At 46.4% G+C, this 15,030-nt stretch overlaps 1 protein-coding gene across 4 annotated transcripts in view; it reads right to left on the bottom strand.

The window, feature by feature from the left end:
- Positions 1 to 15,030, bottom strand: part of SMARCC2 (SWI/SNF related BAF chromatin remodeling complex subunit C2) — a 482,651-nt gene that overhangs the window by 283,591 nt on the left and 184,030 nt on the right. For all 4 annotated transcript variants that reach the window (XM_086963879.1, XM_086963886.1, XM_086963883.1 and 1 more), the window contains exons 15-17: positions 2,452 to 2,523; positions 837 to 950; positions 102 to 255 (exon numbers count right to left, since the gene is read on the bottom strand). In XM_086963879.1, the coding sequence (XP_086820005.1) occupies positions 102 to 255; positions 837 to 950; positions 2,452 to 2,523 (340 nt within the window). The remainder of the gene's footprint in view (positions 1 to 101; positions 256 to 836; positions 951 to 2,451; positions 2,524 to 15,030) is intronic.

The following is a 15,030-nucleotide window of genomic DNA, read 5'->3' as shown; positions in this document are numbered from 1 at the left end:
AACAAGCCATCATCAGTGATTGGACTGGATCACCAAGAAGTATTATGGACCATAAATGCGGAGCATTAACTACTATTTGGTTAGGCTAAGGCAGCTCTCACCTGGGGAGTCTTGGGTTGCAATGGTACTAATCCAGAGGGAGTATCGGCTAGGACGTGAAAGTGTGAAGTGGGTGGGGGCCCCATTGGAGTTGGACGACTTTCAGCATCCACCTGGTAGTTGACGAGTCCCCATTGCTCCAGGAAAGCATGTACCCTGGAAAGCAAACAAGCAGTGACAAGCAAAATAGCAAAAAAGTTCATACAATCAAAATAATTATTCCATTACATTAAAAAGCAATATTCTGCCCGGCAGAAAAAAGATAAATACAGAATGACTGAACAAGTCACAAGGTCAGATTGTAATCAGGCAAAATTATTAAATTGATTAAAGTTAGTCAAGGAGAAGGTAAAACACCCAACATAAAAGCACTAGAATCTTTTTGAGGACTGAAAATTTACTTCAGAAGTAAAGTTCATCAAACCCAACCATGACATTCCACACCTCCTGCACAGAATTGTGACCCACATACAGCTTTTCCAGTATACCTCAATCGGAAAGGAAGCCCAGTGTTTAGTCCAATGCACCTCACACCCTTGTTAGGCCTAAAAATATCCTACTCTGACTTTATCCAACAAGGACTTCTCTCACTCAGAGGCCACTAATTTTACTTCTCCGTTCTCTTTGCTCGCCTTTCTGTGAATATTCTGCCCCAATTTACTTAAAGACATATCTTGCCCTGCTCAAGCGCTGATACATTCCATCATTCTAGCATATTCCTTTCTCCAGACACGCACCTCATGATGGCGCACACATCTCCAGCCAGGTTTCGGCGACAAGCAGTGGACGTCAAATATTCTTGAGGATTCAACCGGTAGGTGTCAATCATGAAGTTGCGATAGGCAAGGTAACTGAAAGAAGAGACGTGCATTTACAGGTAGCAGTGTCAGAGTGATAACTATGTGCATACGTTGACAGTCGCAATGATGCACTCGTTAAACATTCCAAATGTTAATTGCAGCATTTGTAAGCTGTGCATGTCTCAGGAGTACAGGAATTTGGGTACTTGTACAATGTGGCCTCTCCTTTGTCACAAATTTGAATCTGTAATACGTGTTATGTTAACGTTACAAATCATATTTGTTCGCAAAACTTCCTTGCGGTAACAGACCTCCACCCGCAACATTCCCTCCCACAAGACAGAAGAGCTGCCAATAAGTTCCCACAACTCGTGCAAGTCCAGGCCTCGGATTGTTTAACTATTCCTAAAGTTAAAAAGCCTAATAACTAGAGCTTACAGAGCTATTCTATTACTTAATTGACACACACCTATGGGCTAAATGTATTAAAAATGTATTTGCTAAAAGTGGTTGAAATTCTCACACCGATCTTTACTAAATACATTGGTATTTTGTCAACCGAACTACATGCTAATAGGTTGGTTCGCAAAATACCGAATCATAGTGAGTCACAATTTGACCTACTGCATGAATATTAATGAGGTAGGTTGAAAACTGCGACCAACTACCATGCGATGCATAACAGGGATGATGGCCTGCTGGGGTCTGCTATGTCTGACTGCTTTAAAATATAGCAATCTTTTTGTATTCTGTTTTTTTAAATGCAGCTGGTTTTCCTTCAAAAGACAAAAATCTCCAAATTTGTATGTAAAAAGGATTACCACCACCTTTAACGTGTGGGTAAAATATTAATGTTTTGTGACTGGATTTCAGTCACAAAACAATAATACATTTAACAAGGAATCTGTATTTAAAAGAGACATCCTACACATGCGCCTTCCAAAAGCTGAGTCGGTATGGTAACCTAGTCCCATTGAACAAATCAGAAAACCTTTTCAGAATCGTTAGATGGGCCTAGTGCATTTGACCCTTTGCACACGAGGTCCTTAGAGCCTTAGGCTTCAAGCTTCAGAAAGGGCAATTTCTCAAGTCACATTGGCCCTACAGGTATGGTAGCACAAACTTTCAGGTTATAAATCTCTTACAGATCTTGGCTATCTACAACACAGTCACCTCTTAAGTACCATAGACTTTAAAAACATACGTCTCAGGTACAGCTATTTTCAAGTCACAAGACTGTACAAACATGAAAATCAGAGAGCAGTGGTATGCCTGTGCAGTCTCAGCTTTTACGTATGCCCCAGAAAGAAGGAATATAAAATGAACACATGGAGCATTTGATCACATACTGACCTATTTGTATTACTCCACAGTGCAGCTGAGGAAGACTTCTAAAGATATTCCAAGTGGCTTGAGACCCATGCCTTGGTGCCTGCACACAGCAAGGCATCAATCTGAGATCTGATAAGGGCAGGACTGATAAAAAAAAATGCCACAGCTTAGAAGAGCTCATCAGCTCACCTCCCTTAAACTTTGTGCTGTTCAGACTTACATTTCTGGAGTTTTGGACTTGTTCTTGCCATTAAAGAATTCCGGCAGAGCTCTTCTCTCGATGGCATGGACACTGCAGCAAAGACAAAGGATGGGAACATTAAAATGGAGGAAGTGTATAGTTTAGGAAAACCGGCAGATTCACATAGGAAGCAGGCAGACTTACATGTAGAGTAGAGAGAGGTTTGACTCTGGCATTTGCCCTGTATACAATCCTGGTTGAATTAATCGGACCCATCAACAAAAGAAACAGTATCTGAATTTAGCTGACAACTATGTGTTTTAGCATTCTACAAGCACCATGGCAGTAGATGGCATTGGAACAGAGCAACTGAACATTCTGAGAATAGGTAACTCTGCCCACTTCTACAATTAACATGGAAAACTTACTGCCACAATAGCGGGATTTTGAGCAAGTTGCTCTGCTGTTTGTATTTATTTTCTAGGACACACAAAAAAAGTTGGATTTATTGCCTTTTTGTTTGAATTCTTGCACCTTAATAACCGTTTTTTCATTTAATGCTGATTTTAAGGTCTATAGGAATGTCAATAGCATCACAACTGCTGACTCAATGCTCTTCCCTTTCTTATCTCAAACAAGCCAATCAGGGTGACATGGGTATACTGTATGTTTAGCCTCAATAAATCTTAACACCAGCCAATACCATACATTTTCTATAAGGAACCGAGGGTCATTTGTAATAATGTATAGTTTCTTACCTGTAGGTGTAGGTTTGCAGCTTGAAGAATTCTCAGGTTTCACATGTTGGGCATTATTTCACTATCTAGTGATTAGGTCCAGAATTACCCAAATTTTGGTAACCCTTTTACTTTTTGTTGTTGGAGGGTGTCGGTCGACGGAACCCCATTCCTTGTGATGTCAAACTACTTCCTTCTGAAGTTCCTACCTTTTGTCCCCATCTTCAGATTCTTTTTTTTCCCCTTTAGTATCTTGTCCTTTCCTCCCATCTTTTTAGTGGAGATGAGTGGGTCGCTTGTGACTCTAGAAAAATCTTCAAGCAGCAAAACTACACCCACAGGTAAGAAACGAAACATTTTGAAGCATTTTGAAGCTGTGCATAGATTTTATAGCGTTTGTTTTCCTTACGGTGGTTGGGGTGAAAATGGGAAATGATTTGTAAACAGATGTTGTAAGACCCTCTGTTCTACTTGTGCTTCCGTATTCATCTGCATGTTTATGCAATAGTGTTTTGTGAACGTGTGCACAGATGACCACGCTGCTGCCATACAAATGTCCTGTAAGGGTGTCTTTACTAGAAAAGAAATGGTTGCTCACTTTTTCCCTATCGAATTTGCTTTAGGTGTTTACTAAGTCTTTCTCTTGCATTTGTGTGGCACATCTGAATAGTTTGTGTGATCCATCTTGCAATTTTGTTCTTAGTTACTGGTCTTCCTAGAAAACCGTTTGTGAATGAGACGAATAGTTGCTTCGCCTTCCCGTTTAGTTTTGTCTTCTCAATATAATACATTATGGCATTGCTTGCGCCCAAAGTATGTAACATTCTTTACGCGTGTTTTTGGATTTTAGAAAAAAAATTGGTGTCCGTATAGTTTGCTTCATGTGAAATTGCGAGATCTGTGGATATGCCCTCATGACAAACCTGTTTTTGTGGACCTGGAAGTATGGCTCTTGGAGTGTGAGTGCTTGCAATATAGTCACCCGGCGTAGACATGTAATGGCTAGAAGAAATCTTTTTTTAGGGTGAGTATTTCTAACAATGCTTTGTGCAATGGTGTGAAAGGCGCCTTCACTTGCTGCAAGAGTAGAACATTTAAATTCCTTGTGGCTGCTGGTACTTTCTTTTGTGGTGCAATTGTCTTTGCCCCCTCTAAGAATCATTTTAACTATGGGAGCAGTGAAGAACTGCTTCCATGTGACCCCTTGTGTAAGCCATTATCGCTGCCAAGTGTACCTTTACCGAGGCATATGTCAAACAGTCTATGAGGTGTGTTAAATATTGTAACACTGTTCATCCTTTGTGTTCTTTCGTAATAATCAATTTTTAAGACACCAAACGGTGTATCTTTTCCATTTTGCGATACAGCATTTTCTGGTAGTTGGCTTATTTGCTTCTCTTAGAACAGCCATTGTGCTTTATGGCAGTTTTAAATGTCCAAATTTTCAGGTGGCAGGCTCAAAGACGACTCTGGTTCTGGATGAAATACCCTTCCTCCTTCCATTGTTAGCAGATCTTGTTCCATTGGTAATCTTTATATGTTTCCCTGCACCATTTCTATATGAGTTCCTAGAACCATGTTTGCCTAGCCCTCTGCAAGACAAATAGTATGAGTGTCATTTTGCTCTGTCTTAATTTGCTGATCACTCTTAGTATCAGTGGTGTGAGAGAGGGTTGGGGGGAGGGGGAGGGGGGGTGTAAACAAATGTCCCGACCAGTCTATCAACTGTGCATTCTCCAGGGATTGGTGGTATATCTGTCTCTAGGCAAAGCTTTAGCATTTTGTGTTGATTGGTGTTGAGAATAGATCTATCGCTGGGGTTCCCCACATCAAGATCTTGTTGAGTACATTAGGATTGATTAACCATTTGTGTGAGCAAGATGCATGTCTGCTCACTTTGTCTGCTTTTATATTTTCCTTTCCCAATAGATGAACAGCCATTAGTTCCATCTTCCTTTGTATGGCCCATTTCCACTGTTCTTTGACTAATGCCAAAGTTACTACTTGTGTAACAATATATCTGTAAGAGACATTAGTTAGTGATCGACTCCTTACCTTAGAATTTTCCCCAGGTGTCAGACTGGATCCGGAAAGTTTTTTGCCTAGCAGTACCCCATGCGCGTCGGTAGGTGGCGTCGTGAGGCTCCGCATCCGTCACTGGCGTCGTGAGCGCCGAGATGACGTCACAGAGACTACTTAGGCGCCACCCAAGCACGCTGACGTCAGTTCTGTACAGGACTTTCCGCGCCAAAACGCAGAGCCATGCAAGATACTGACCATTGGTGCATAAAACTATGGCCATAAAAGGGGATGTCCTTAACCCTAGTAATCAGTTCGCAGAAGGGAAAGGATGAGTGGGGCGGTAAGGAATCTATCACTAACTAATGTCTCCTACAGATATATCATTACACAAGTAGTAACTTGTGCATCTGAAAGAGACACGTTAGTGATAGCTTCCTTACCTTAGAATAGATACCCCAGCAACACCAGAAAGTCACGGAGCACAGAACGGCCAAAGAAACCGGCTCTCCGGACCGGACGGTCAAGGCAGTAGTGCTTTGTAAACGTGTGCAGCGAGTCCCACGTAGCTGCCTGACAAATGTCCTGCAAGGGTACGCTGTGTCCCAAGGCAGTAGTGGCTGCAATTGCCCTGGTTGAATTGACTCGCAGCCCCACAGGAGGCTCCTTCTTGGCCAAGGAGTAACATGCTTTGATGCATAGAACGACCCACCAGGACATGGTCCGTTTGTGCACAGCCCAACCTTTTTTGGCGCCCACGTAGCCAACAAAAAGCTGATCATCCACCAGGAACTGCTGTGTATGCTGCAGATGGAGCGCGAGCGCAGGTTTTGGGTCCAGACAGTGGAGCCTCTCCTCTTCCCTTAAAGGATGCGGAGGCGGAAGAAGTTGGGCAAAGTGATGGTCTGCCCGATGTGGAAGGGCGTGACAACCTCTGGCAGAAAAGAAAGACGAGTCCATAAAACCACCTTGTCCGGATGAACAGAAAGGAAAGGAGGTGTTGAAGAAAGGGCCTGGAGCTCACTCACTCTTCTGGCAGAGGTGATAGCAACCAGGAAAGCTGCTTTTAGAGTGAGAAGATGCAAAGGACACTTATGAAGGGGCTCAAAGGGAATGCTGAAATGGCTGAAAGATAACCTTTGATAGTGCCCAGAGCAGAGCCTTGCTGGGCCAAAGAGAGAAGGAACAGAAGAACCTCAGAAAGAGGGTCAGAAAGGGGATCCACAGCCTTCGCTGTGCACCATGCCACAAATCTGTTCCACCTGCAGGCGTATACCGTTTTGGTGGAGGGACGCCTGGCTGCCAGAATGACATTACAGACTTCGGGAGGAAGATCGAAAGGTGTAAACTGTCGCAGCTTAATCTCCACGCATGGAGGTGGAGGCTGGACAGGTTCGGGTGGAGGACCGTTCCCTGCTGCTGAGACAGAAGATCCTCCCGAAGCGGCAGACAGAGCAGGGGATCGATGCGCATACTGAGTAGCTCAGGATACATACTCTTTGAGCGCAGTTCGGACCCAGTCGCGCCTGATCTTCAGCACTCTGGGCAGAAGTGGTATAGGCATAAAGGCGTATAACAGACCGCACCTCCACTCACGACGAAAAGCGTCGCGAGTGGCGTTGCGGTCTGTTGTCCGCCGTTGGAAATTCCAACACGCAGAACTGATGACATTGCACGTTCTCTTCGGTGGCGAATAGATCTAACCAAGGCTCTCCCCACTGCAGAAAGAGACCTTGCGCCACGTCCGAGTTTAGACGCCATTCGTGATTCACCATGCAACGGCAGCTGAGTTCGTCCACCCTGGCCTTCAGAGAACCCTCCAGGTGTTGCACCACCAAGGTAATGCCTTGATGTTCCAGCCATGTCCAGAGGCGGAGAACCTCCTGACATAATACCACATGGCGGTGGCGTTGTCCGTGAACACCTGCACTACACTTCCCTGGACAGGAGGGAAGGAATGCCTTCAGTGCAAGTCGGATCGCCCGCAGCTCCAGGAGGTTGATATGGAGCCGGGACTCCGCCGGAGACCAGTGGCATCTGAACTCCACCTCTCCCATGTGGCCTCTCCATCCCAGGAGGGACGCATCAGTCACCACTGTGTGCTCCGGTTGGGGAAGGGAGGGGGATCTGCCTCCGACCCAATTGCGATTCGTGAGCCACCACTGCAACTGTCGAGCAGCGCCCTCCGGAAGCGATCCAACAGGTTGCCCATATGCTGTGCCCACTGGAACTTCAGGTCCCACTGCAGAGCCCGCATATGCCATCTGGCATGTGTCACCAGCAGGATACAGGAGGCCATCAGGCCTAGAAGCTGGAGGGTCAGCCTGACAGAAACCCAGGATAGAGGCTGAAAGAGCGGAATCATAGCCTGAATATCCCGGACCCGCTGCTCGGGAAGATAAACCTGAAACAGTGTTGAATCCAGAACCGCTCTGATGAGGGGGAGCTTCTGAGAGGGACTTATGTGCGACTTCGGCAAATTGATGGAGAACCTCAGCAAATGCAAGAGGTCAGCCGTAGTCTGGAGGTGGGTGACGACTGAATGGGGCGTGCCCTCCTTCAACAGCCAGTGGTCAAGGTAGGGGAAGACTGACACCCCTGACCTGCGCAGATGAGCAGCGACCACCGCCATCACCTTCGTGTACACCTGAGGGGCACTAGTAAGGCCAAAGGGGAGCACGGCAAACGGAAAATTCTCCTGGCCTACCGTAAACCTCCGGTGGGACGGCAGGTTGGGTATGTGAAAATATGCGTCCTGCAAGTCCAACGCCACCATCCAGTCTCCAGGGCAGCTAGGACCTGAGCCAGAGTCAGCATCTTGCTGGTTTTCTTAAAGGCTTGCTGGAAGAGCGTGCCTGGGTGCCCCTGCCTTGGCCACGAAAGGAACGAAACCCAGGTGTGGCAGGGTTCTTCTTGGAAAGACCCAAAGACTTGGCCGTCGCCCGAGAGTCTTTAAAGCGCTCCAGGGCATTGTCGGCCTTATCGCCAAAGAGGCGGAGCCATCAAAGGGCATGTCCATGAGCGAGTTCTGGAAATCGGGTGAGAACCCAGTGGAACATAACCAGGTGTGGCGCCGCAACGCCACAGTCGTGGAAATTGCCCTGCCCAACGAATCAGCGGTATCCAAACCACACCTGATGGCAAACTTCGCCGCATCTTTGACTTCGGCAATCACTTGTGAAAGGACAGCCTGGACCTACTCAGAACACTGAGACCTCAGCTACCGAATCCCACACCGCGTGGGAGTAACAACCCAATAAGCAGGCGGTGTTAACCGACCGCAACCCCAAGCTGGCTGAAGAGAACAACTTCTTGCCAAATTGGTCCAACCTTTTAGAGTCCTTGTCCGGCAGAGCTGTGGGAAAGGCACTCTACGACGTTGATGCCTGACTGACCAGGCTCTCATGCGTGGGGTGAGTGGTCAAGAAGGTAGGGTCACCAGGCGCCAGGCTATGACGTCTGGCGACGTTTTTATCCACCGGCGCCCCAGAGGCTGGTCGCAACCAAGTGTCCAAGAGGACTTCGGTGAGAGCCTCACTGAAAGGCAGCAGCGGCTCCGAAGACGTAGACGCCGTCTGGAGCACGTGCGTAAGGAGGTTGGTCTTAAGGGCCACGGTAGGGAGGTGGAGATGGAGAGCCTACGTAGCCTGACGCAGCACCATGGTATAGGAAGCGCCCTCCTCCATGGTAGGCAGAGGAGAGGCAAAGCCCGGGTCCGAAGACACAAAGCTTGCCCGCATCTTGAAGGTCGTCCACCCAATCCGGCTCGGAGTCACACTGCCGGCAAGGGGGTCTTCGGAGTAGAAGGAACCAGCTGCAGCGGCAGGGCCGGAGCCGGAGAGGGGGCAAGCGGCGTCGGGAACGGCACCGAAAACAGCGCCGGTCGGGCCAAGACGGAGCTGTATCCCAATGCGGATCCCAGGTCGGAACTTAATGTTTCGAGAACCAGGGCAGTGGTGGGATAAGCGGCGCCTGTGGTGGAGACGGAGCCGGAGCCGGAGGCAAGGGCAGCGCCGGGGCCGGAGCAAGCGGCGCTGCACCTTGTAGCGCTGGGGCCGGAGCCGACGGAGCAGGATCCTGCGGAGCCAGGGCTGGCGCCAGCGGCGGAGCAACCGGGCCCACAGGATCTGGACACGGGACTGTAGGGACCGAAGGCGCGCCAGCGGGAGCCAGGGGCCTAAAAAGTCATCCATGGCAGCAAGAAACTCTTGCATCTGTTCAGGAGCCGCCGACGGACCCGGGTATAGCGGGTAGGCTACGGGACTCCCCGGCTCCAGAGGAATCGCAGGGGCGGAGCACCTGTCCGCCTCCGGCGAGCGACGGGGGTCCGCCACCAACATGTTACGGCGCCACAACCCACAAGACTTAAAGCCTGGCATCGCTACGTGCACCAGGAGACAAGAGGGGGAGGGGGACAAAAAGTCTCAAAATGTAGTAAAAAAATGACTGAGGTACGTGCTCAATCCGGATCTGCGCTTTTGGCGTGGAAAAAGAAAGAACGGATGTCAGCGCGCATGGGTGGCGCCTAAGTAGTCTCCGTGACGTCATCTCGGCCCTTACGACGCCAATGACGGACGCGGAGCTGCACAACGCCACCTCAGACGCGCAGAGGTACTGCTAAGCAAAAAACTTTCTGGATCCAGTCCGACGCCTGGAGAATATTCTAAGGTAAGGAATCTATCACGAACGTGTCTCTTTCAGATCTTGATAATGCCAGGAATTGTGTTCCACCTTACTGATCTAAAACATTGTCATTGTGTTGTCTGTTTGGATCAATGCAGATTTTCCTAACAGCTGTTCTTGAAAGGCCTTTAAGGCTAGGAACACCATTTTTAGTTGAGGTACACTGATGTGTTGTACTGCATCTTGTTCTTTCCAAACTCTTCGAACCTTCATTGAGCCCATGTGAGCTCTCCAGCCCATATGCATGACTTCTGTTGTAATTGCCTCTGTTGGAGTTGGCTGTGCAAAGTTCATCCCCTGTGTTATATGTGATCTGTTCCACCACATCATCTCCTCTTGTACTCTCTGAGTGACAATCAATAGATCTTTCCAACTTCCTGTTGTTTTTGACCATTGGTTTAGGATCCATTCCTCATTGGCCTCATGTAGTCTTGCATATGGGATCAGAGGTATGCATGATGCTATCTTTCCCCGGAGTTTCTTCACTGTCCTCACTGTCAGAGCTTGCCCCTTCTGGTATAGGGCAGTTTTCTGCAGTAATTACTATTCTTTTGATGCTGGGATACACATTCCCTTTGACTGAGTTTATCATTGTTTCAATAAAGATATAGTCCTGCTCTAGTGTCCGAAGGACTTCTCTATGTATTCTCAGAATCCCAATGCGAATAAAGTTCAAATTACTTGTTGGATATGTTTCCTGCACTTGCTGTGGGATTTTGCTCTTACTAGCCAGTTGTCTAGGTAAGGATACACATATATGCTTTGTCTTCTCAGGTGTGCTGCCATTGCTGCTGGACATTTTGAAAACACTCTGCCGATTTTATCCCGAATGCCACTACTGTGAACTGGTAGTGAGTCTCATTTACACACAAGCCTGAGATATTTTCTGTGCTTTGGATTCATGGGGTGTACAAGTAGGCGTCATTAAATTGTAGAGTTGCCCCCTTTTTAGGTCTCGACTACAGCATTGCTTTAGCAATGCTTGTTTGTCAAGATTATAGTAAGGCTTTCAAAAGTCTACCCAAACTGCGGATTGGGTACAGTTCATGTGAGCCAAGCACGTGCACATCGCCAACCACAGCGCACACCATCTGTTTGAGCCTCGGCATCAGAGTTCAAAGGAATCCGCTTCCCCGCATCAGACTTCAAAGGAATCCGCTCCGCCCACGCAATGCCGAGAGCTTGTTATGACCTAGTCCCGACCACCTATCTCTGAGTGCACTTTCCCTGCTCCCTAACACTATTACCCTCTTTTCGTTAATTTCACTCAGCTCTCATCTTTAAACCACCCCACAGACACACACACACACACCCCCACCCACCCTGCACCCCTGCCGCGCTATGCCGAGAGCTTCACTGACACTTTCACTTTAATTCGGTTCTGGAAACGCAAAATGCGTTTGGCTGTAACATGTCTAAAGGTATTTTAAGGTAAATTTCACACCGTTTTGATTTTAGTAACCCAGATTACTTTCCTGCGCGCACCACTCGCGTGCTTCCCCCCCCCCATCACTTTCCCAGCTGGTATTCCCCCCCTCCCTTCTCGCCCAGTCCTTGTCACCTCGGGGTGCACTCACCCCTCCTTTCTCCCCTTTCAGCCGCTTTGATGTTCTAGTGCTTCTTTTTTTTTTTATTCACACACACACACACACACACACACAGCACCTCCTCCTTTTCTGCGTGAGGCTACTCATGGACAGATCTCGAATGCGATCTTCAGAAGGGAGGAAATTGGATATTTTGGGTTCTTTATGACATCTAGCCACTTTATTTTGTTCCTTCTCCTTTGCAAGAACATTTTGTGCAGTCTATTGACAAGGAATGTCTACGAACGCACATGTCAGTTATAATTTATGTGTTTTTTATTTTTTCATAATAAATCAGAAGGGAATTTTTGGTGTGCAGAAAAGTCGCAGGGCGAAAGCGCTCTTAACTATATTTAATCCCTGCGACTATAAATGATTTTAATTTACACAAAAACGAAGAACTGGAGTAGTAAGTGGAATTTTAGTTAACAAACAGGAATCATTTTTCCGCAAAAGCAACATTCTAAGCACTCTTGAATTCACAGACAAATAATCGATTTATGCTGTCAGCGGCCAATTACATCTGGATTTAAAAATGAAGCTGTCAAGGTTAGGGCTGAACGTGAATTTTTGTTCTATTGGCTCATAAAAGTTTGTATTGTAGTAAAACTAAACATTGGCAGGTCCCTGCCACTGAAAACTGAACCCCGGCGAATACGTTTTATATAATTTCATATCTATAATTCCAGTATGTTGACATGAAGCCACTTCGTAGCGCTAAGTTTCTCTTTGCTATCATTAAGAGGCGAGGTGACAAAGTTCGGGCATCATTAAGTACATTATATTTTACTACAAAAGCGCTGTTATTGACAGAGAACTGAGCAAAACTGTGGTATGAAGCGCTATAAAACCATGTAAATACTATTGTTCCCGTTTCCAATAAAACACAATATTACAGCAGATTATTAAATCTGGGAATTTTTTCTGCGACCTTAACTTACACTCACACCTCATACACTTTGTGGGGCTTTTGTAGGCCTGGGGTAAGGGCGAAAAGAAAAAAACATTTTTAACTCCCATAAATATAACGGGAAAAGCAAATGTTTAAAACTCGAAATATTAGAGTGCCACAATAAAATACTTTCAGACACTGAAATAGAAGCGAGACACTGCTGATTATATAGCTAAATAAATTCACGATAATTATCCAGACGGATTTTTATTTTTTTTTTTGTAATACACACAGAGTTAACACAATGGTTCTTTTTTTGTGAGATGCCTGGCCGTAGGGGATTCCTCTCTTGGGGATTCAAACATTATTATTACTTACATCGGAGGTAACCTATAACCCAGAACAGGAAGAGCACCTCACGTTTTGCATAAAATGGGGCTCAAGTCGGTTTCTGCTGTTATAAATCTTGGGCTGTTCAGTAAAAGGCCTCCTAGGCCACGCGGTGAGGTGTGTGAGCCGAGCCCGGTCACGGAAATGTGTACAAGCACAGAACGGAGCGCTTCTGCTTGTTAGAGGCGCTTTATCTTATGATCAGGGGCCGCTACTACGTTTCATACTTTTACTGTTGACCTTTTTAGGCGGCATGTGCTTCACTTTGTGTGGAAAAAAATAATACAGTAAGTTTTGAGAAAAAGCACATGCATATATATAATATTTTTGGTTTAGATTGGTCTCTGCACCGTACCACTTTAATGTGAGTAACGCTGCCTTTAACCTGCTCACTATACATAGAGAACTACCCAGAATTGCCAAGAGTGGGGCTACACCCATCCCAGGATGCTGGTTTTACTTGCCAGTAGCCGCCCCAAATACACTTAGAGATTGCACTTTATTACAGGAAATATGCACTCAGACTCCACTCGATCCTCTAAGCAAGCATCGCTGGAGCACTTTAAACAGCCTTTTGATGCACCGCTAATTTACGATCTATTGTGAAGTTCTAAAAGCACACAGTTCCTTTCCTGTGTTTCTTACAGTTCTAACCGCGAATGTAGGGGCTGGGAAGGTTAATTGATGGAATTAATGCATAAATACGTTGTTGCTTGCAAGTCACTGCTAGCGTATCTTTCGCTCCTGTCTTTTTTTAGGTCGAGTTAACTCGAACCTATTGCTGTCAATCCAAAAAATTCCTAAGAGGCGGATTTCAAACAGTTCATGAGAAAAGAATCACATGACAAGCTCCTCATGCACGAGCTTGCACCAAGCCTTCCCCCTGCCAGCAGCATTTCTCCTGCACTCGGCCCACCCACCTCCCTCTCCATATGGTGCGCTCTGCCTCAGGCCAGCATCTCTCCTACCATAATTATTCACTCTCGTCACCCTTCCTCCCAGTCCCCACAAGCAGGCAGCAGCTTCAAAGGGATCTGCTTCCCCCCGCCCATCAATCACACTCCCACGCCAGCAGCTCTTCCCGCTCCGCCCCCTGCTGCATCAAAGGCATCCATTTCACGTGAAGCGCTGACATCTTGTTTCTTCCACCTTCTGTAGCTGAGAGCTGAAATGAGAGCTCCTCTGCAGATCACTCTCCCATGTCTGCCCTTTGCCCCCTCCTTCACACACCAGCTCGTCCATCAAAGATCAGTGAAACAAAACGAATCTCGCAGGCCCCCTCCCCTGCTGCTGAGGCGCGCGCTTGTTTGTAATTGCCATTTATGATGAAAACTGGTCTAAAATGGTTCATATTTACCTGCACATAGTTACTGGTGCCTTAGTACAATTATTACGCGAATTATCCCGCTGCCATGGTGAAACACAAACAGCAAACGGTTGCTGAAATGGCGAAAGCTGCTCAGAGTGGCGCCAAGACGATTTTGTACGAATGTAGGTAAGTAATTAAATTACCTAATAAAAAGTGCAACAGATGCGGTTACAAAAGCTTCACAAAAATGATGTCATACTGCCCAGTGCTCAAACCTTAAACTGGCAAGGGGTGTTTCTCCGCATCATGAAGATACAGTTAACGCACGCTGAAGCATTTCAGGTTGAAACTGATAGGGTTTTCTGGAGCGTGACCAGACATGCCATTTTCTAGAGCAATACGCCATTGTGTCCTCCAGGGAGGCCTTGAAAATAAATTAATCCTGTCAAATTAAAAGCCTCTTCTGCCAATCTACATTACATTAAAAGGTCTTTTTTGTACAATTCAAAGCAACGACCCGAGGCAAATGTCTGCGTTGAACTTGCATTATTGTAATGACATTCAACTTTCCAGACTTCATCCACTAAAGGCGACAGGTGCCTTGTGCACTGGTTTCACCTCCAGACTTGTTTTAGAGTTATTTTTTCAGACAAAAAAAGAACACTTTTGGCCAAAGAACAATGAATCACTCCCACCCGCCCGCCATTCTTTATGCCATAAATTCGTAATTATTCTGACAGCGTAATTTATATACTTATCAGGCTCTTTTCTACATCCTTTCCCCACTCTGCCCAGTGAATAATCAAACCCACTGAAACGGGACTTTGCACCAGTCTTGGCAGTGAGGCCTCCGGAGTCTTTATCGTCTGGGCTTACGGATCCGGCAGACTGTCTTGCACAACTCCCCGTGCTCAAGTACGGCTAAATAAAGGTTTCGGGTTGTTGTGGCTCCACTTTCAGCCAATGGGATTTTTTTCATTCTAAAATGGCAATCTGATTATC

This window comes from Lissotriton vulgaris, chromosome 1_1 (assembly GCF_964263255.1).
Source record: "Lissotriton vulgaris chromosome 1_1, aLisVul1.2, whole genome shotgun sequence".
Taxonomy (NCBI): Eukaryota; Metazoa; Chordata; class Amphibia; order Caudata; family Salamandridae; genus Lissotriton; species Lissotriton vulgaris.
This window is presented reverse-complemented; position numbering and strand designations above follow the sequence as displayed.